Source organism: Telmatherina bonti, assembly GCF_933228915.1.
Source record: "Telmatherina bonti genome assembly, chromosome: 7".
Taxonomy (NCBI): domain Eukaryota; kingdom Metazoa; phylum Chordata; class Actinopteri; order Atheriniformes; family Telmatherinidae; genus Telmatherina; species Telmatherina bonti.
In genome coordinates, this window is record NC_136625.1 from 24,885,959 (window position 1) to 24,906,357 (window position 20,399).

A 20,399-nucleotide genomic window follows, 5' to 3' on the forward strand; every position below is an offset into this window, starting at 1 on the left:
CTACCACGTGTCCTCACTCCCCCACCCACCATGACCTGCTCATTACAGCAACTTAAGGGTTTTGAAAACCACCACTCGTTCAGTCTGGCAGCAAAACCTCAGCTGTGGGAGGCTTTGTTCTGCTAGTTCTGGCTTTGACACTGAAGGCTGCTTAGGAGGGGGTGGTGTCTGCGTGCACAGGTTTGTGTGTTTGTGTTTTCATGGTATGATGATTGAAAATCAATACCTTGCCTATCATTAGCCCCAAGGCTAAGGTTCTTCAATAATTAACAAGGAACAGAAATATCAAGCTCACATCCTCTGCTTTATAATCAAGCTGCTGCATGATTCAAAACAAAGATTCAGGAACAATAAAAAGGAGAAAATTAAATGTTTTCAATCACATTGAACTCAGCACAGAGAAAGATCCCTCAACAGCTTGAGCTCTATGATAAATGTTGCATGGTAACGCTCACTGCTTTGAATTCTGCTGAAGTCAGGTGCTAAAACCAGCCATGCATTTCATTTAATGTACGTCAACCTAGACCAACGTGCACTCGCACCCGTCGCATCAGTCAAGGTCATGGTGCGTCTTGACAAATATCAACTGTTATGACAACAAGATTTACAAACACATGTGAGTGTGTGTGCTAGATAAACCTTGCACGATTGGTTGTTCATTAAAGCAAGTGGTTCAGAAAAATCAATAGTTTCTATAAGGAGCTGACACAGAGAACTGCCCTCTGGTCTGCACACCACCGACACAAACAACTGTGACAATAAGCTGTTAGCAGCAAAATGTAACTAAGATGTTACCTATCAATCTACACAATACTGTTATTTTGACTAATTACAGCCAAGGAAGAGACAATTCTGGTAAAGTGTGAAATATGATTCCCACTTAAATTTACACTTGAATTACACTTAAAGCAAAAAATGTTCTGTGTTGTGTTTTCTTGATGTCAAGAAACCACAGAGTAGAAACCAAGAAACTGACCATAATTTAGATGTCACCAAAAGAAACAGTCTAAAACAATTTGATGTGGAAAGAAATGTTCAATTCCACAAGTGAGAACAAGCTGCTTTGCTAATGAAGTTCTTTGAACCCAACCTTATGCTTCCATTTTATCTTAATTCCCATTGATTGAAGTGAGTGATGAAGTGCTTTGTGATCCAGTCGGGAGAGCAAATACTGACTCCCACCGCCATGAAACTCCAAACACAAGGGACTGGACTAAAGCAGGAGTGAGTTCATGAAAAAGAGGAGGAAGCTGAAAGCCATTATTCAAGTCCAATCTCCTCCAAGTGCATCTATCCACCTCTGCTGTTTGTGAAGCAAAGATATCAGTGTGTGTTTGTGTGTTTATGGCACTCTTCCCGCATGACTCCAGGGTCTCTCAGTCAATCAATCAACCCTCATACTGAGCGCCTGCAGCCCAGATGGTTGCCCTCGGCTTCTTGTCAATACAGTTTACAGCTGTTTTCCATCCACAGACTTCTCGTACCATAGCAGGTGGCTCGCAAGGCCTAAACTTCAGCTGCTTTTAAAGGCAACAAAAATATATTAGCATAGAAATGTGTGATAGCATGATGCCCCAGGGGCTTTTAAACGCTCAGCGATAGGATGCTTCGTGTACATGGTCTCATTATCAAGCAAGAAATGGGTAGTAAGCCAGGTGGTCAGCCAGGAGCTTTGCTTATATGTGTTGTGCTGCAAACTTAATCATCAGACTGTGGCAGGGATGTGATCTCTGCTTGTGGTGGGCATAAGAGATATCTACTGGGGGAAAAACACTGAATTGTTGGACTAAATTCAGCAGTGGCATGGTCAGGGGAAATTAACAGCCAGCCTTAAAGGATGTTTCACCCTTTTTTCTTCAACCCAGTCACATTGTGAACTGTCATTAGGCTCCAAACATTTTTTTTTTCATGCAGATAAACACAAATCCTGTCTTTTTTGCACACAGCATGACTTAAAAATTAATATGTCCATGTCTTTCTTTTTTCTTTTACAAAACAGTATTAAAAAATGGAAAGGAAAGGTTATGTCCCAAAACAAAATTAGTCAAATGTTGTTTTTCAGAACTGAATTATGAATTGCTCCGAGATCAAATCAGAAGATAATGATACTTTACCAGCATTGATCCAACAAGAAACACAAGTTACTTGATTTCATCAAACAGATGGTCAAACATTAAAGTGGAACTATTATGTGCATTTCAGGCTAATTTACTTTTATTTCTGAGACCAGAAGGGCTGGGATTGGTCGCGTTATTGCCACAAATCGCTTTATTTACTTCAGTCCGACCCTCTCCGTAGGCCAGAGGTGTCCAGCTCCGGTCCTCGAGGGCCAGAATCCTGCAGGTTTTCTATGTATCCCTGCTCAGACACACCTGATTCAAATTAATTAGTAGTAGAGCTTAATCAGTTGTGCACGTCTTTGGCTGTTTGATCCATTTAGTGGAAGCTAGATGTGTTGGAACAGGAATACATGGGAAACCTGCAGGACAGCGGCCCTCGAGGACCGACTTTGGACACCCCTGCCGTAGGCTGTCAGATCAGCCTGTGGGCAAAACGAGTGATTGAGACTCTTCCGCATTAAGCCCCGCCTCCCGCCAGATATAAGTTGCCACTGATTGGTCAGCTGCCACTGCACTATATCAGGAGCGCGCACCGCAAATGCTTTCGCCGTCATTGTAACGTCTCATAAACAGAAGGATTAGGCTAATATGAACTCAATAAAAAAAATAAAATACAATGTCAACACATAGCATACAGCCCTACATGCTGGAACCTGAATCAGACCCTGAAAACGAAGTGGAAAACAGCAACCCACAGCAACGAATGCAGCAGGATGTCTCTCTTTGGTAAACTCACCAGCCATCGTTCCAAATAACTTTATCCAACGTTTTCCACCCGCCTGATGTATCTGTACATGCCCTTGTTAACCAGTAGAAGGTAACCAATCACCGAACCTTATCCCCCGGGACGTCACAAGGATTTCCAAGTAGAAAAAAACTCTCTAAAACGACGCATTTTTCATCGCCTTGGAAACCAAACGGAGAGAGTCCTGGAACTCAAACTCAAACTCAAACATGCGTTTAGGTGATAAAAAACAGTGCCGTTCACATGTCTGATGAGGATTCAACACTGTAACACTGTAGAAAGCTCAGAAAACTTGAAATACCATAATAGCACCCCGTTAAACACTGCCAAAACCATTGTTGACAGATTTATGATGATTACCTGTAGGGCTGAGAGTTGTGGTACTGATGTTGACTTGTTCTTTGTTGCCTTCTTCCTCCACATTACCTGGTGAAAGGGTCCCTGAACCGACATGAGACCAAGTTGGCTCTACATCTTCTGGTTGTCCAGGCTGTGACAGTGGATAATCCAGAGAGCTGTTTATGGCCATTTTCTCCACTGGAACCCAGTGAAGTGATGTCAGGGACTCAGCGGAGCTGTCTTGGGTGTCTGCATAAGGAGATGGAGCCAATCCAGTGGTTTGAGTCTGCAGCGGGGTGTTGGAAGGGGGCGGTGGCGATGAGGAAGAGAGGGATGGGGTCTGGGTATTGGATGGAGGTGAGGAATTGTGTGGAGAAGAAGGAAGGGATGAGGATGGATGGAAAGATTGGGATTCTGAAAGGAACTCTGACTGGGATGACTGAGAAGAGGAGATTGATGATGAGTTTGACAGTGATAAAGATGGAAAAGTTTGATGTGGTTCTAGTGAAGTTGACAGGGAAGAGTTCTCTGCAGATAAACTGGACTGATGTTTGAAGGATAAGTCACTATCTGTCTCTGTTGTGCTCATCGCTGTGGTCTCCAGAGGACTGCTGGTGGTACTGGTAGTGGTTGTAGTGGTGGTAGACTGTCCTCTCCTGTGGCCCCTCTCTCTGGATCTTTCTCTGGATCTTTCTCTTGGTTTACTTGTTCCAACTGGTCGACGAGAGACTTGAATCTCCCCTTTTGCTTCTGCTCCAGTAATTTCTCCACTCCCTTCTTCCTCAGCTTTTCCTTTCTCTTCTCCTCTCCCCTTTCCTTCCCCTCTGTGCCTGTCCTCTCCTCTGTTCTTCTTCCCCCTTCCTCTTCCTCCTCTGCCACTGGCTCTGGAGGTCTGGGTTTCCTCTCTCTTTTCAGCCTGCTGGGTTGTGGTTTCAACTTCAACATGGATCCAGCTTTCTCTGCCTGTAAAAGTGATTTGAGGTTCATGGCTGGAGGTGGTGAATGTGAGCGTCTCTGAGCTCCCCAAGCTCTTGTAGCTCTCTGTAGTCATAGCTTTGCTGGAAGAAGCCAAAGTATAAGCCAGAGGAGTGGTTGAATCTTCACTGGCTGCTGTGCTCTCCCCAGAGGGACTGCTGAACCATGAGCTCCCCCAAGAAAAAAGACCTATGCAGGGCACAAAGCAAGCAATTACTGCAGACAGAGACAAGCGGCAGAGACAAGGCAGATAGCTACAAAGTGAAAACCCTCCTCTGGATTCCCTCCACTTTGCCAAGAGCCACAAAACAAAAACATGTAAACTCTTTGAAATTTTGTCTGCTGTTTTACGCCACAGGATCACTGTTTACACATAGATTTTATCAGCAGTGGTTAAGCAAAGCTCTGTGGACTTTGAAGAAAATATTTATATATAAGGTTTTAATGATGAAGATCATTTCCCTCCAAATATACTGGAAAACTGTCACTGGAATAAATATGAACACAAATTACTGCAGATGGAGGATGGATGACATAAGGAAAAATATGTCTGCAAAGATAATTAAACAGCTAAGATTCAGTGAACTTTTAAAATGTTACACCATAAATCACTGCTTTCTGACTTGTAAAGGTAACATTTAAGTCATAACAGCAATAAATGATCCAAGACCTTTTCTTTTAGCAAAATATTAACATTTTGGGAGAGACCTCCCAATCTAAAAAAGAAATGGTTACGTTACAAACACATAAAGCTTTCTTGTCAACCATGAGAACCTACTTTGTAATCTTGCAAGCTGCTTAGATGATGTGAAGGCTTTTTATTTCAAAACATCTCTACCATCAATTTCATGTAATCTGACTGCAGCTTCAGAAACCCCAGAAATAGCTACAGACAGCTTTTAAGCGACAATTTTCCTCTATAGTTAAAAGAAAATTTTAAATCTATTACAATGTCAGGTGAAAGCAGACAGACCATTAACTAATAAACTTTAGGAACTAGGTCAAATTAAAAACCTTTTAGTGCACATTGGCACAAACATTTTCACACTTACAGTCAGAATGAGGAGTTAAAAAGCACCACGGTCTCACAAATTGCCTCAGAATTAAATCAGCAGCTTTGTGACTCTGTTCCAACAAACACTCAACCTGTTTTTTGAAAACAAAACAAAACAAAAAAAAGGAACTTGATTTTCTAGGAACAAATTCCCAATCCTGTTGGGTTGCTCCATTCACCGGATACAGCTCAGAATGCAGCGTGACAGCAGGACAGCTCAACCCACCAAGATCTGAAGAAGTAAACATGATCCACCCTGTCAAAATATTTATTAAATAAGAAAACATACAATCCCCAAAAGCATTTTTCAGTAAACTTTCACTGTAAAAGACTTGATTCAAGGGAAGGAAAATTAAATTGAGGAATGAGTTTCGGTACCTTTTGTCTTCTTTGCTTATAACTTTCTCTAATTTTATCATACGAACGTGTTTAAATTTAGTTGGTCAGGGCTTAGTCTGGCAGAGTCTTCTTTAACATTGCTTTGTAGAAATATATGTAATATTTAATGATATTCAACTATTTATTTTTTAAAAGTGACTTGTATTTGACACAAAAAAATCTGTAAAATGTGGGTGCAGCAAACTGTTAAAAAACCACACAGTACATTTTTTATCATGAGAACAGATGAATGCAGCCGGGACTAGTAAGGTGTCACACCTGCTTATAAAGCAGCCTGATAAGAGAGGCAGGCGAAGCTGCAGAAAAAGGTCCTTTTATTCCAGTTTGTTTCCAGATTTCAAGCTTATCTTACAGAAGAACACACCTCTGTTCATTTTCAGCAGGTAAACATTTAAAACCTGAAGGACATTGGTGGGGATTTTATTAACTGTTGGCTACAAGTTTTCATCAATGTGGACCACCTGTTTAACCTGCCTATGGCACATATTAGATTCATTATTCTCAGCAAACAAACAGAAACTCAGTGCATCCGTTTCTGGGATAATTACTTCTTTCTCTCTACTACAACTTTCTACACATGAAGTCATCTGGTTTTATTCAAGTTTAATTGTTTTCACTGTTGGCCCTGCGATAGACTGGTGAGCTATCCAGGATGTACCCTGCTTTTCACCCAAATACTGCTGGGATAGGCTCCAGCTCCCCCGCGGCCCTTCATCAGACTAAGCGGTCAGGATAATGAATGAATGAATGTTTTCACTGTTTTGTTGTTTATTTATTTTTCTCATTGATTTGTGTGGAAACATTAACATTTGTCTTTGGGGATAATAAGGTTTTAGTCTGATTCAAATAAGTATTTAATAACAATATCAATACAAACACTGCCACTAAGCAAATCATTTATTCTCCATCCCAGTCGGTACCTCTTTGATTTCTCTCCTCATATTTTAGTCCCTCCCACCTGGGGATGTTTGAGGAGGAGGTGAGGAAGATGGATGAAGGAAGGAGTTGAGGTAACGGGCATTTAACAAAACTTGCTTCAGAGCTGTCATTTATTAAATATGATGTGTTTCCCATTTGCGATGTGTAACCCTTTCTTCTCATGAGTCTCTGCTGCATTTTATCAATCCTGTCAGATGAGCATTAAAGGTTTCCATGCCTGTAAATAAATAAACTTTTCATTTAATTTACTAAGTGAAATAATCTCTGACACATCTACCATAATAATAGTGATATTGAAAGAGATAAATATTAATATTATTTATATGGTACACTCGTGGTTTGATCTTGCCTGATAAATCAAATCTTAATAGAATTTAATTCTTGTATAGTTTTTTTTTCAACTTATTTAAATCATATTTCAATTGTAAATCAAGTTGCCACTAAAACTGAACAAAAATCAATTATTCTGATAGGTATTTATTTCTTTCAAGTTCTGTATTGATATTGGACCAGCATTGTTATAGCGAATACTATTAACTAGAGTAATCATGTAGATCAGCTGTCCTGACAGGACTACATCAAAATCTTTCCTGAGATCAATTTTCAGAATACCACCAGGAAATTGACAGCACGAGGAGACACACATTTTGCTACTGAGATGTGCCTCGTGTGCCTTTGTTTCCACGTTACTGTGAGTGTTACATACACACAGATGCTGAAAGAGAAGCCAACTATGCTTTAGAAATCAGGTCTGATCTTGGATAGTTCTACAGTGCATGTGAAAATTAAATAGTTAAAACTAGATTTATTTAATGAAAAAAAATGCACGAGGAAGTAGTAAAGGTTAATGGGTTAAACCAGTTCACAGGTTTAAAAAAATTTATTAATTAATTTACCTGATGATGCTGCACTGGTGGGATTTGACCCTGCATCTGCTGTTTTTGTTGCCATCTCTTCTTCCCCCTCATTTCCTTTTGGTACTTGGGTTCCTTCTTCATCTTCATTGCCCACCAGGTAGTCCCAAGGCTTCCAGATAGACTTGACAATCTTTGAGATCGCCTAATATAACAAGTGAACAGACAACTTTTAAGCAGTGCTCTTCCAGTATTAAAAAGTGTCATTAAAGATACACAAAACCAACCTTTTCTTCAGCAGGAGTCGGGTCAACTGGAGGTTGGTGAAACTCTTCAGAGTTGGGACCAGACTCCAGTGGCTCTCCCCAGTCAAAGGAGCTCAGTTCTGGGATCAACTGAAGTGTCATAAATGACCCTGAAGACTCTGAGGACCAGGGATCTACGGCTTCAGACAGTTAAGTAAATAATTATTCACATTGTCTTTGGAAATCTACGGAGCACCCCAAGGAACACGGGGGGATTTTTTTTCTTTTCTGTTATCATGCAATACTTTTGTGTTACCTCGCAATAAGGGATCATTTAGCAGACACTGATAAATATGGCTACCACAGTGCACACAGCCTGTCAAAGTCATTTTGCTCAGTTCCTTTAAATATTTCTGGTCTGTAACCCTTGCTAGCCGAATACATAGGTAATAGGAGAAGAGATTGACCAACACTAAAGATGAATTAAGGAGGAAATCAGACTAGAAATCAGAAAAGGTGTCAAGAACACTACCAAAACGGATGAGGAAGCTTTTCTTCTCTCACACAATGACTGTCAGGTGGCAAAGCAAACCTGGCAGAGCTGTTAGGTTCATCTGGCTGGCCATGCCTCAGAATAACAGCTGATCAATGTCAAGTTACAGCAGTCAGTATTTTGTTTGCACTCTTCATCAGAAGTGTCATCTGACTGCTGTGACTTGTCATTCTTCAGCTGTTATTCCCTGGTATGGCCAATCCAATGGACTCAACAGATGCACCAGTCATAGAAATGAATTACAATCAGAATTTATTTAGTACACCATCAATAAATCATATCAATTGACCTCCACAGTCTGAAAACAAGCAGCCACAATAGTAAAGCAAATTAATTGTTGGATCACAAAAAACCTCTTTGTCTGCACTTAATCCTTTAATGCACAACAACATGCTTCCTTTACTAATGTGGATGTAATGCCAGGTGTACATGCGTGTTGTGTTGACTTGATATTGAGAGGGAGAGATACAAACCAGAAACATCTAAAGAAATTGAGCAAAATGGCTTTAATAGGCTGTGGACATTCCTGCAGCCATGTTACCAGCGTCTGTTAGATGATCCCTTTTTGAAGGGTAAAAAGTAATGAAAATAATACAAAACTTATTACGAAGGACCAGAAAAGAAAAGTTTTTCCATGTGTCCCTTAGGGGGCTCCGTAGAAATCAATACAAGAATGAGTAAAATAAATTAAAACATTTAAGGGGCCTTACTGTCACTGTGAGGTGAGGTCTCTTTGTCAAGGTCAACCAATCCTGTCCAGTTGGAAGTTGAAGCATCGTCATCATTTGAAGACACTGCAAGATTGTGCAATTATTAATTGGATTGTTGATTCACTAATCAGTAAGTTATTTTATTACACAAGTTTTGTGGCTATTATACATGAACATAAAACCTCTGAGCGTGGTAGTTTGTTGTGTTGTCAGTTTGGAAGCTTCTGTCCCTGCAGGGTCAGCATTGCTTGAGTCTGTGAGATAGCTCCAGGGCTTCCACAAGGAGGTGTAGATCTGAGAGATGGAGTCGGTATTCTTCACTCTACCTAAGTGAACAAGTTCAAGAGATTTTTTTTTTTTTTTGCTTTAATGAGTCACAGAAGTGTCTAAATGCTTGATGTATTTAAAATTAGCTGAAAGTTTAAGGTTAGTCAACACTGAATCCTAATCTGACAGCTCAGCACCTTGATATTTAACATTTCCTGTCCTCTTTCTCTCTCTCCCACAGTGTCTGTCAATCCACCAGCTTCTCAGATACATGGTGGCGGGCTCAGAAATCAGCATGTTGCCATGGATACAACAGCAGCAATGACTTTTATCGTCATTTTTACTGCATTAATAGCAAAGCTTTAGTTGTGAGTGAGATGGTAATTTGAACTGTGTATTCACTCATTTTTACATTCATGTTTGATCTAAATGTTTGAATTGGTTTTGCTAAAATGAAACATGTCTTGCACTCATCATTACCAAGCTGCAAATTGGATAATATGTCTTTTGGACTTTTTAAACTATCTGTAATGTTTAAGCTGAATAAATATGATTAAAATGGCATTAATGTATAAATGTAGTATATGGATGATACCTCTGTAGCAGTAAGTGTCATACAGTCCTGTAGCGTTGTCAACAGTGGTATTGGGTGTGATGGTGTGGACTCCTGGTTGGCTTCCTCCACACTCTGGGCGTGTCCAGCTAACTGGGTAGCGGATGCTGCCATCTGACAGCCAGCCTGGGGCGCAACTGTGCAGGCCAGCCCTCCAGGCCAGATAAAGCTGTCCTACCGTGGCAAGTTGGCCCCCAAGGGACACACATCGATCTGAGGCTGAAGACAGCGATAGTCTGCCTGGGACTGAGGAGTGAAACACTTCACCTGGGGAAGGAAGACACCAGACTGGATATGTAATCAATTTTAAGTAGATACTCTTTGTTTTTATAAATGCTCTTATTGAATCTAAAATAAGTAAGCTATATTTTCCATAATGATGATACAATCCTATTTTATTTTGTCACATCCATGTTTTTGAAAAGCAGCTCTGCAAATTTGATGGTTATCACCTTTTGGCAAAATATGTGAGCATATATCACTACTGGTCTGTGTCCTATAATTGGATTTACTGAGAGAAATAAAAAGATTTTTTTTTAAAAAAAAATCTACAGACTAGTCCTTTAGTATTGCAGCAGAATATGATGCAAACATCAGTATGAAAGCCAAAAGCTGTGACAGGTTTTGATGTTTTTATATCTGCATGTGTGTGTGTGTGTGTGTGTGTGTGTGTGTGTGTGTGTGTGTGTCTGTTAGTACCATCCAGTTCTTTAGCAAAGCAGTACACATCAAACAGCTCTTTCGGATCTCTTTTCCCATAATTCCTCACTCCAGCAGAATACTCCTTGTGTCCATAGCAACCAAGCTCTGGTGACTGGACAGAATAACTGTGGATAAAAACATGTGGGAGTTAAAAATGGAGGTAACCTTGCAATCTAAAACATAGAAATGGAAAAGGAATAGCATAAAGGTTCTGTGAACATTTTATTAGATGAATATTATGTCTCCACCTGCCAGGTAATAATAAATTCTCATTTGTATTCACTTTCAATATCACAAGATTAGAATAAATCAAACAAATGTAGCAAATAAAGAGCAGTGATAAAAAGATCACAATTATGATTGTGTCAGATGGAACAAAATTAATAAAAAGCAATAAGAATGGAAGTAAGAAACTGGGACACACAAGTATAGATTGTCCACTAAGTAGAAAAGTTGTGGCCTTTTATATGTACATTTTTTATGTATCAAGCTCAAAAACTGATTTTTGAATAAGTAAAATTAGTTTGTAACAGGTTTTATAGTTGACAGGTTACATGAAAAATTGGTTTTGAGAAAGTTGTTGGGTGTCAATGAGAACATTAGATTAGATTAGATTATTTTAGATTAGTGACAAGTCACTTTTAAGATTAGATTATTAACCATTAGATTAGCTCATTTTAGTTTAGCTTGGATCAAAAGCTGTGGCAAAGTGTGAGGAAACATTTTATTTAATCCTCTGTTGTTTAGAAAAAATGAATTAGTGAATTAGCGACAAGTAAACCAGTAATTCCCCTCAGAGAACAATGTTTTAAGATTCATTTTAATATGAATCTTAAAGGTGAATCACAATTACTACAAATCATTTGATCAAATAATGTATCCAAATTAACTATTAACAATTCCGCAATCATTTGCTATCATTTGTGATCATTCTAACTATGAACAATGAACTTGTTAAAGAAGAAAACAAGTATTGCATTCTCACCGAACTGTCTGATCATCTAACCAGCCAGCTGAACAGCTACCAAAGCCACCATGGTATGCAGCCCACAGCTGAGCTGGTGTGGCGATCTGAGCTGAGTTTACTTGGCAGGCTTGCTGTGCATCGATGAATGAGAGAGCATAACGGGTATTAAGAGCCTGGTAGTGGAACACCACACCTAAAAACAGACAGAGGTGGTAAACTGCTTTAATTCTCTTTATTGGATAGATTTATCAACACTGTCAGGTTAGATCTGTCAACATGTTATCTTGGCCAAAAAGAAAGTTTCAGCGTAAGTGTCACAGATCAGCACGCAGAAATATGATAATTTAAATTGGTCCAAGCACTTTATTCAAAAGAATGACAGAATTATTCAGAAGGTAAACAAAATAACATCAACAGCACATGCAATGATAGCATTAGCTGCACTAATTAAGCCACTCATTGTGATGTTTATATAACAGTATTTCACTAAATAACAGTCATAAAGCTGTTAGCTGTACTCCTGTATTAAATTCAGACATTTTTTGCTGATACACTGAGTCTGACAGGAAAAACAAATCAAATAAGAAAAAACAATTTTACAACCTCTTGTGTTTCTCAGCTCAAGCTGTACGCACCATTTCAGCTTTATTAAATGCTGTTTTTTTGTGGAACTGTGGCACTAAACTTTTCCCATAAAAGAAACTCTTAAAGTGGTTGCAGCACTTACCCAAGACCACAAGGGCCACAGTGTCTCTCTCATAGTCGTTGCCCATGACAACCTGACAGTGGTAGGTGCCTGAGTCGTTGGTACGGAGACTGGAGATCTGCATGCTAGCATTCAGAGGATTGGCAACGAATCCTGGCAGCATGACACGTCCGCTGAAAGCCTTATTCACCTTGATTACATCACCTTTGGCACAGACACAGTTTTCTTCATTACAAATGTTTTCTGGCATCATGCAGGGCTTGGTGGCAGAACATGAACTTTAAAAGATTATCTAGATATACACTGCTTAAAAAAATAAAGGGAACACTAAAGTAACACGCTGTAGATCTGAATGAATGAAATATTTTTATTAAATACTTTGTTCTTTCCATAGTTGAATGTGCTGACAACAAAATCACACAAAAATGATCAATGAAAATCAAATGTATCAACCGATGGAGGTCTGTATTTGGAGTTATGCTCAAAATGAAAGTGGAAAAACACACGACAGGCTCATCCAACTTTGATGTAATGTCCTTTAAACAAGTCAAAATGAGGCTCAATAGTGTGTGTGGCCTCCATGTGCCTGTATGACCTCCCTACAACACCTGGGCATACTTCTGATGTGGCGGCGGATGTTTTCCTGAAGGATCTCCTCCCAGACCTGGACTAAAGCATCCGCCAACTCCTGGACAGTCTGTGGTGCAACTTGGCGTTGGTGGATGGAGCGAGACATGATGTCCCAGATGTGCTCAATTGGATTCAGGTCTGAGAAACGGGCGGGCCAGTCCATAACATCAATGCCTTCGTGTTGCAGAAACTGCTGACACACTCCAGCCACATGAGGTCTAGCATTGTCTTGCATTAGGAGGAACCCAGGGCCAACTGCACCAGCATATGGTCCCACAAGGGGTCTGAGGATCTCATCTTGGTACCTAATGGCAGTCAGGCTACCTCTGATGAGCACATGGAGGGCTGTGCGGCCCTCCAAAGAAATGCCACCCCACACCATTACTGACCCACTGTCATTACTGACCCCCTTAAGAATATTGAGGGTCAATAACACAAAATTGTCCAAGGTCAGAACAATTTTACTTATTTTCCTTGAAAACTTTTGCATTGTTGTCTTTGTATTTAATGCTTTAGTTGGCTGTCCCTTCATGTCACATACTATTGTCAGGACTTTTGTCATACTTTTTGTTTTGCTTAAAAATATTGTAAATAATTTTGGTTCATTTAACAAATGTAAAACCAATATCAAGTCTGTTTTTTATTTTTATTGGTTAATTTCTGAACAGCCTTCAATGTGTAGAAGATGGATGGATGGATGGATGGATGGATGGATGATTCATCAAACAAATTTGTTTTCTAGTGGTTATTTTGACTGCTGTGGTTTTCCTCAAACTGAAAGAAGTGATTGTGAGCAAGACACTGAACCCTTCTATTGCCCCCAATATGCTTATTAGAGTTTGACTGCAGAGAAAATAGCACTGCTTACATAGAAAGCAATTATAGAACAACAAGCTGAGAGTGGACAATTTATTATTTGTCTTGCTAACCAAATTTCCCACTTGTGGGATTTTTATAGATTTTTTAAATTGAAAATATCAAGGTTCCTGACAAATGCGAAATTGACTGTGAACGCTGCAAGACTGAACCTAAACCCATAAAGTTTTAGGATAAAATGACTCCAAACGCTTTAGGTGCTCTGATTTTAACTATTCCTTTCGGGTGAATTAGACATTTAGGACAACGCTGTAAAACCAGCAGCAGATTCAGGTAATAATTTCTGTGGAATAACGTCTGTCAGATATATGTGCTCCTTTTATCAGTTAAAGATTGACAGCACTGACAGGGAAATTTAAATCCACAACTAATAAATTTAGCTTTATACCTTTAACAGAAAGCACAATCTGCTCCAGAGGAGCACCTTGTCCTCCTGTTGGTGGTATTGTGCGAGTCCACTGGATGTGTAGAGGCTGGTTCGAGGAGCTGGCCTGAAGGGTGAAGACACAGGGGAGGACAGCTTTGTCTGCAAGCATTTGTTGTACTGCAGGATGAGTGATCCTACGCATGTTCACAGCGGTGGAGGCTGCACCTAGAGTAAAGAAGAACAATTGATTAAGACTTAAAACATTCATCAGTACATTTTATAAACAAGGAAATAAACCAAACTTGCAATTATTATTGCATATTTGTGCCTGGAACAAGAGTATAGTGTATTATTGTTTTAAGAGACATGAGAAACTCAACAGTAATGTTTACAATAATGTTAAATCCTGCAGAAAACAGGGAAAAGTATCCCACAGCATCGGAAGTGTGGGATTTGTTGTTGTTTCTAACAAAGGTACCATTAAGAAATCTGAGACAGGAACAAGAAACTTGTGTTATCAATTCAGCCTCTCTATAAGTGTCTATATAAGAGTGTGGGTTCACCCTCACTGAGACACTCATACTAAGACTTGAGATACACTTCAAGAGACCCTAGTGGCTCACAGGATCCAATTCAATCATTACAGATTTTATTAGTTTCCCCTGAGTTTTACAGTTGACAAAAATGAGTGGATCAAGCACTTCAACTAATTAATTCAAATGAATGTCCTGCTTCAAACCAATTAACGTTGCAATTCCACAAAACAGTCATGTTTCTGCACATGTACATTAGCAAGTCACTCCACTGGATTGTCATAATTTAACCATGACAACATCATCACTTGGTACAAACTGCCTAATCAAGCAAATTACTACAACATAGTAGGCTTCGGTTCTTTTATCCTACCAGACAATTTTCATTTAATATTCTAGAGCGGAGTGTCCAAAGTTGGTCTTCAAGGGTCGCCGTCCCACAGGTTTTTAATGTATCCCCGTTTCAACACACCTGGCTTCTGTTAAATGGATCTAACAGCCAATGGATTTCTGCACAATGACTGATTTATTTACGTTCGGTGTTTTGAAGCAAAGATACATGGAAAACCAGCATGATTGTGGCCCTCGAGGACTGGAGCTTGACATCACTGTTCTAGAGGTTGTTGCATTGTATTTGACGCAGTTTGTTCATTCTATAAGGGGGATAAATTTCAAATTTTATTTTTCAAAACCTTGTTCAAACTGTAACATTTTCCCCATTGAAATATATCTACGGAGCTATTGTGTCACCACAATATATACAATGTTATAACCATTTCAGAGAGCAAAATATTTAGTTAATAATCTTTTGCTCTTCTTGGCAAAAAATGTACATTTCCACTTAATTCTTTAGATTAAAAAGAGGCAATTAAAACAATTGCTAAACGAAATATTCACAAGAGCAGAGCATCACTAGACAAATTTTTTTATATTTTGTTATATGTTATTTTAGTTACTTTTATTTAGTTATTTTTAATCCATTTGCTTTTTGTTTTTGTTTTGTTTTTTAAATGTAAAGTTGCATGTAGAGATTTAAGCGATTTTAAGCATAGTCAATATTCAGACCTTTTCATTTTCTCAGGTCAGATTAATATAATCTAGCAAAAATTTGTTTGAACTGGCATAGCACCAAAAAGGCCCACAAAAACAAAACAAAACAGGATGTTTCACCAACAGTACTTTCTCTTATTTTAAACATTACATAGGGTGAAATCTAAGTCTCTAATTTAAGTCCTATAAAGACATTTCCATCTGCATTTAGATTGGACAGCTTACTCAAGCTGAACCCTTTGAGAGCAACTCTATAAACTAAAAATGCCCTCGCTGCCTCCCTTCAATTGCATACATGGGAGCAAACCAAGGAACTGGACACAGAAATGGAAGGAGGAAAGAGCTAATCTGACCAAGTAGACTGTGAAAATTGAATCCTACTGGATGACAGATATCCCATCATATAGCATAACTATTACATCCAGGACAAAACAGCCTAAAAAAGATTAAAAAAAAAAAAAAAGCTGGAGTTGGAGGTGATATACAGTAGAAAGATAATCTTTGTCATTCTCAGATCCAACTCTTATTCCTGTAAATTCTGTTTAAGAGTTCACCGCGCCTTAAGTCTAAAGTGCTTAATTTGAAATGTTGGCTCTATAAAGATCAGGTTTCAGCTTCAGGAACTAAAAATGATGAGTCAAAATAAATCATATCATGTTTAACCTGTTCTGAAAATATTTAATTGACATCCATGATTATGCGATACTGCAGTTTTTCTGGATTGATAAAACACAGGTCACTGCCATGAATTGACAGCACACATTTCTTAAAAACAGGACTTTGCTGTCGAAACCTCGAACTCAATTCATGGTTTGCATACCCAAAAATCTTGCAGTTTTTGTCAAAAGCTGCACCCATTTTTTTATTTTTTTATTTTTATTTATTTTATTTTTTTTGCTAATTTAAGCATACTTATCACTTTTAACTCAGAAGCTAAATTTGTCAACTGTCAAAATTAAGATACAGGTCAAAGCTTAAAACACTATTTACTAATGAACTGCTCGGTATAAAAGCAGTTGGGAAACAGCCTTAGTGGTTTAAAAGGGTTGTCAGAGAAGCTAGAGGTCATGTTGGAAGTAGAGGGGTCAGACGTAGACATCAATATGGGTGACAGATACAATATGATATGAAGCAATGCAGTATGATACAAGATAATGTGATGTGATTTGATGCGATACAACATGATACATATAATTCTCCCCAGAGGGACAATTGTTTTGGAGTTAAGGGCTCTTTTACATTTAGAAAACAAATAATTTGAAAAAACAAAAAACATGTTACCATGTTAAAAGTAATGGACTAAGTAACATTTTTCAAATCTTTCTAAAAACATAAAAGATAGGACCAGTTATCTACAATATATCAGTCGTTTTTGTTTTAAAAAGAAGTTGAAAAATGACAAAGGACATTATTTTAACAGGGTGACAGTACTTTATACCTTACATTAGGGATGTACCGATAAACTTTTTTGGGAATTCCGATCCAATACCTGAAATTTGAATATCTGCCGATACCAATATTTGCCAATACCAAATCTGTTTATGTGAACATTATTGTGACTATGGTTATTATTGCTGTTATAACCGTGTAAGATTACATTAGATTGTAATAAATTATTCATCCTTTCTGAAGTTACCCCACCAATACAAATATAATAACGTTACAGATCTAACAATTTCAACAAGTTTCATTTTGATTTGGCACATTTTACCTAAATACAACTATAAATGTGTGGTTGTGAAACAAAGATCTAGCTTTTAATGTAACAAAAATGTCACATTGTAATATTCAAGGCATTTATTTCTTTTAAAACATGTCCGAAGCACGTCATTAGACACATCTGTGCTAGCTTGACTAGTGTGGTATCGGTACACTTTTATTAATACCAAGTACGAGTACACACGCTTGGTATTGAACAGATACCGATGCTTGTATCGGTGCATCGCTACTTTACATTAATACAATTAATTTACAGTAAAGTCTGAAATTTAAAAGTTTCTGAGATTTGTAATTCAAAGTGTGGAAAAACAATCATTTCTGGGAAACTCGACTACGTATACCTCCCAAATAAATCCAGCAATTTATTTCTGCATATCTCCTTGCTTTAAGACTTATTGTTAGACTCAGAAACAAGCATTAAACCCCAACAAAATTCATCTTGTGTTATAAAATACTTTGCTAGAAATTATTTTCACAGTGTTTTAATTTATAATATATACTTTATTTCATATAATTTTGTGTCTGTATTCTGTTACATTGTCATCAGTTCATACTGAATACTTATTTTTTCAGGGATTGATATGTTGTATTTGGTTGTGTGCATTTGAGAAGACTGAGTAAAAGGTTGTCTGGTCCTTCAATTTTTGTCCTTAAAAAACGACAAAGCATAATTGAATGTGAAGACAGACTTTTATCTGGTAAGAAAATTATTTCAATTATGAATTTGAGCAATGTAGTTCAGGTTTAATAAAACTTTGTTCTGCCCATCATCATGCATGGGAATAGTAGAAACCATTAATTAAATAGAGGAACTTATCGACACTGTAGGCAGTCAGCAGGCTGCATAGAGTACCTCAACCCTTAGAAAATCCAACTTCATTCTGCTGTTCTAAGATTTTTTACCTTTTGTTCAGTAATTATGAATTTTTATACAGTAAAGAAACAGATGAACTAATCTTGCATAAAAGGCTTTGGATAGTTTCCAGCTTAGTCCCTATGAGCATTAATACAAACATCTTCAATGTGTCAGTTGACACAATGGTCAGATTAGTATGAATCCATCTCACTTATTTTTTATCTGTGGAAAAAATGTATGTGAAAAGTGGTTGTTATGTATTCTAAACTAGCTGTAACCACAGATTATCTCCCCCTACCTCTAATGCTGTAAACTTACAAAGACAGCCTATTTTACTATCGACTGTTGTTCCTTCACACATAAACCTGGTGATAAATTTCTTCTATTCCTGGTGATGAAGCAGGTAAATGTAATAAAAAAAAATTTGGGGAGGAAACAACAAACTCACTCAAGCCTGGGGAGAGAAGAAGCAGCAGGATAAGAGCGAAAAAGGTCTGGCGCCCAGCTGCACACCGAGTGAGCACCATCCTCGACCTGCCAGGGGAGTGGAGAGAAAGCAGAAAAAAGAATAATGAAGCACAGCTAAGAAGATAGTCTGAAACAGTGGTAACTAAAGACTAAACATATTTACATGTGTAAGCATCTATGACGATGTGGTTAGGTGCTTTGTGCGTTTAAAAACCCACTTATATACAATCAAGATTATTTTTCATGTGCTGAAAAATCACTTCATGTTTCAGCTTCTTTACCAAGATTAAAAAGGTTATGATATCTTTACTTACATCACAGAAACAAATTATCTACCACATTTATGCAAGAAAATAACAGTATGTATCCCATCCTCTATTACCTAAACAATTAACAAGATCCATGTCTGCAAATTAACACAACAGTATGAAAAAATTGTGCTTAGCAGACATTGTAACCTTCCTCTTATTGGTACAATACATGGCATGAAAACATGTGTTTTCAGAAAATATCATGTTGTCACACACTGACACTGATGTGAGCCTGCTTGCTGAGAAATGACAAGTTTAGAAAACCAGAATCTGTCAAACGACTTTTATATTTGAAGCTTGGGGTTGTTCCTGTACAAAAACAGACAATCGTCTTCATGAGTATATTTTTTATTTCTGCAGTCTTCCTTTTACTGCTAGCTTTACAACTACGAGCACCTGTAATAAAATAGTAATAGGACCTGAAATAACCGTCGGCACTGAATCAGTAAAAAGTCAGTGTCAGTGTAAATGTAGAGAGTTCATTTATTGGTTTGAAGACACTGTGTCATACACAGCTTCAATGCTTTCCAAGCAGAAAGATATATAACACGTATTGTTGTGTGTGTGTGTGTGTGTGTGTGTGTGTGTGTGTGTGTGTGTGTCTGTGTGTGTGTGTGTCTGTAAACTGTTGGCACTCAATGAGACAAGGTGACTTCTGACTCTTCTAAAATGGGAGGATGCACTCATGGATAGATCATGTGCAGAAGCACCTTTCTCCACAGGAATCTTTCTAGCCAAGAAACACAACTGTGGAGGTAATCTCTTTTACCTGAAAAAAATCAGCATCACTATAGACCAATATTGCTATGCAAGACATGTCCTCACCAGACTCTAAAACCTAACAAGATTTGCATCACACACAGTGAACAATAAAACTAATGGAGAAAACTGGACTGTATCTTATGGCAACATTATCACTCTGAAAGTACCTAAAAGATAGAGTTTCGTTTTACTTAACTGCAGCAAATAGTTACTCTGCTGCATTCTTACTGCACAACATTGAGAAAATCCAACCACACATCAAAAATGAGTTGCTGACTTTGCCAGAGGATTTGGCTTGGGGCCCAAAGCTTCACAGTTCAGTGGAGAGATGCCTGAAACAGATCCTGTATGCAATGGAGATGAAGAAGAGAGTATGCAGTTTGAGGGGGAAAAGTCTGTTTTATCATGCTTATTTTACTGGAGAGTTGGGAAAAAACACGCAAGCCTTATTAATTTAGCTGTAGACAAATGTATAACTTCTTGATGACACAAGCAGTAAGAAAGGAGATCCAAAGGATTCATCAAAGATCCTGAAAGTAAGTAGAGCAGAAATATGTTGTCTAGATCATGTCTGTCTCAATTCAAGTTACATAAACTAAATAATTCATCCCAGAAAGGCCTTTTTTGCATTCACCAAGG

The 20,399-nt window shown here is 38.2% G+C and overlaps 1 protein-coding gene across 1 annotated transcript in view; it reads right to left on the reverse strand.

The window, feature by feature from the left end:
- LOC306758496 (neurocan core protein-like) overlaps nucleotides 1-18,746 on the reverse strand; it is a gene marked incomplete at both ends in the record, with an annotated part of 28,568 nt that extends 9,822 nt beyond the window's left edge. The window contains 11 exons of the mRNA XM_079243823.1: nucleotides 3,226-4,368; nucleotides 7,468-7,630; nucleotides 7,713-7,870; nucleotides 8,934-9,017; nucleotides 9,116-9,259; nucleotides 9,796-10,080; nucleotides 10,513-10,640; nucleotides 11,501-11,675; nucleotides 12,210-12,392; nucleotides 14,083-14,280; nucleotides 18,668-18,746. Of these exons, the coding sequence (XP_079099949.1) occupies nucleotides 3,226-4,368; nucleotides 7,468-7,630; nucleotides 7,713-7,870; nucleotides 8,934-9,017; nucleotides 9,116-9,259; nucleotides 9,796-10,080; nucleotides 10,513-10,640; nucleotides 11,501-11,675; nucleotides 12,210-12,392; nucleotides 14,083-14,280; nucleotides 18,668-18,746 (2,740 nt within the window). The remainder of the gene's footprint in view (nucleotides 1-3,225; nucleotides 4,369-7,467; nucleotides 7,631-7,712; nucleotides 7,871-8,933; nucleotides 9,018-9,115; nucleotides 9,260-9,795; nucleotides 10,081-10,512; nucleotides 10,641-11,500; nucleotides 11,676-12,209; nucleotides 12,393-14,082; nucleotides 14,281-18,667) is intronic.
- Nucleotides 18,747-20,399: the final 1,653 nt, after the last annotated feature.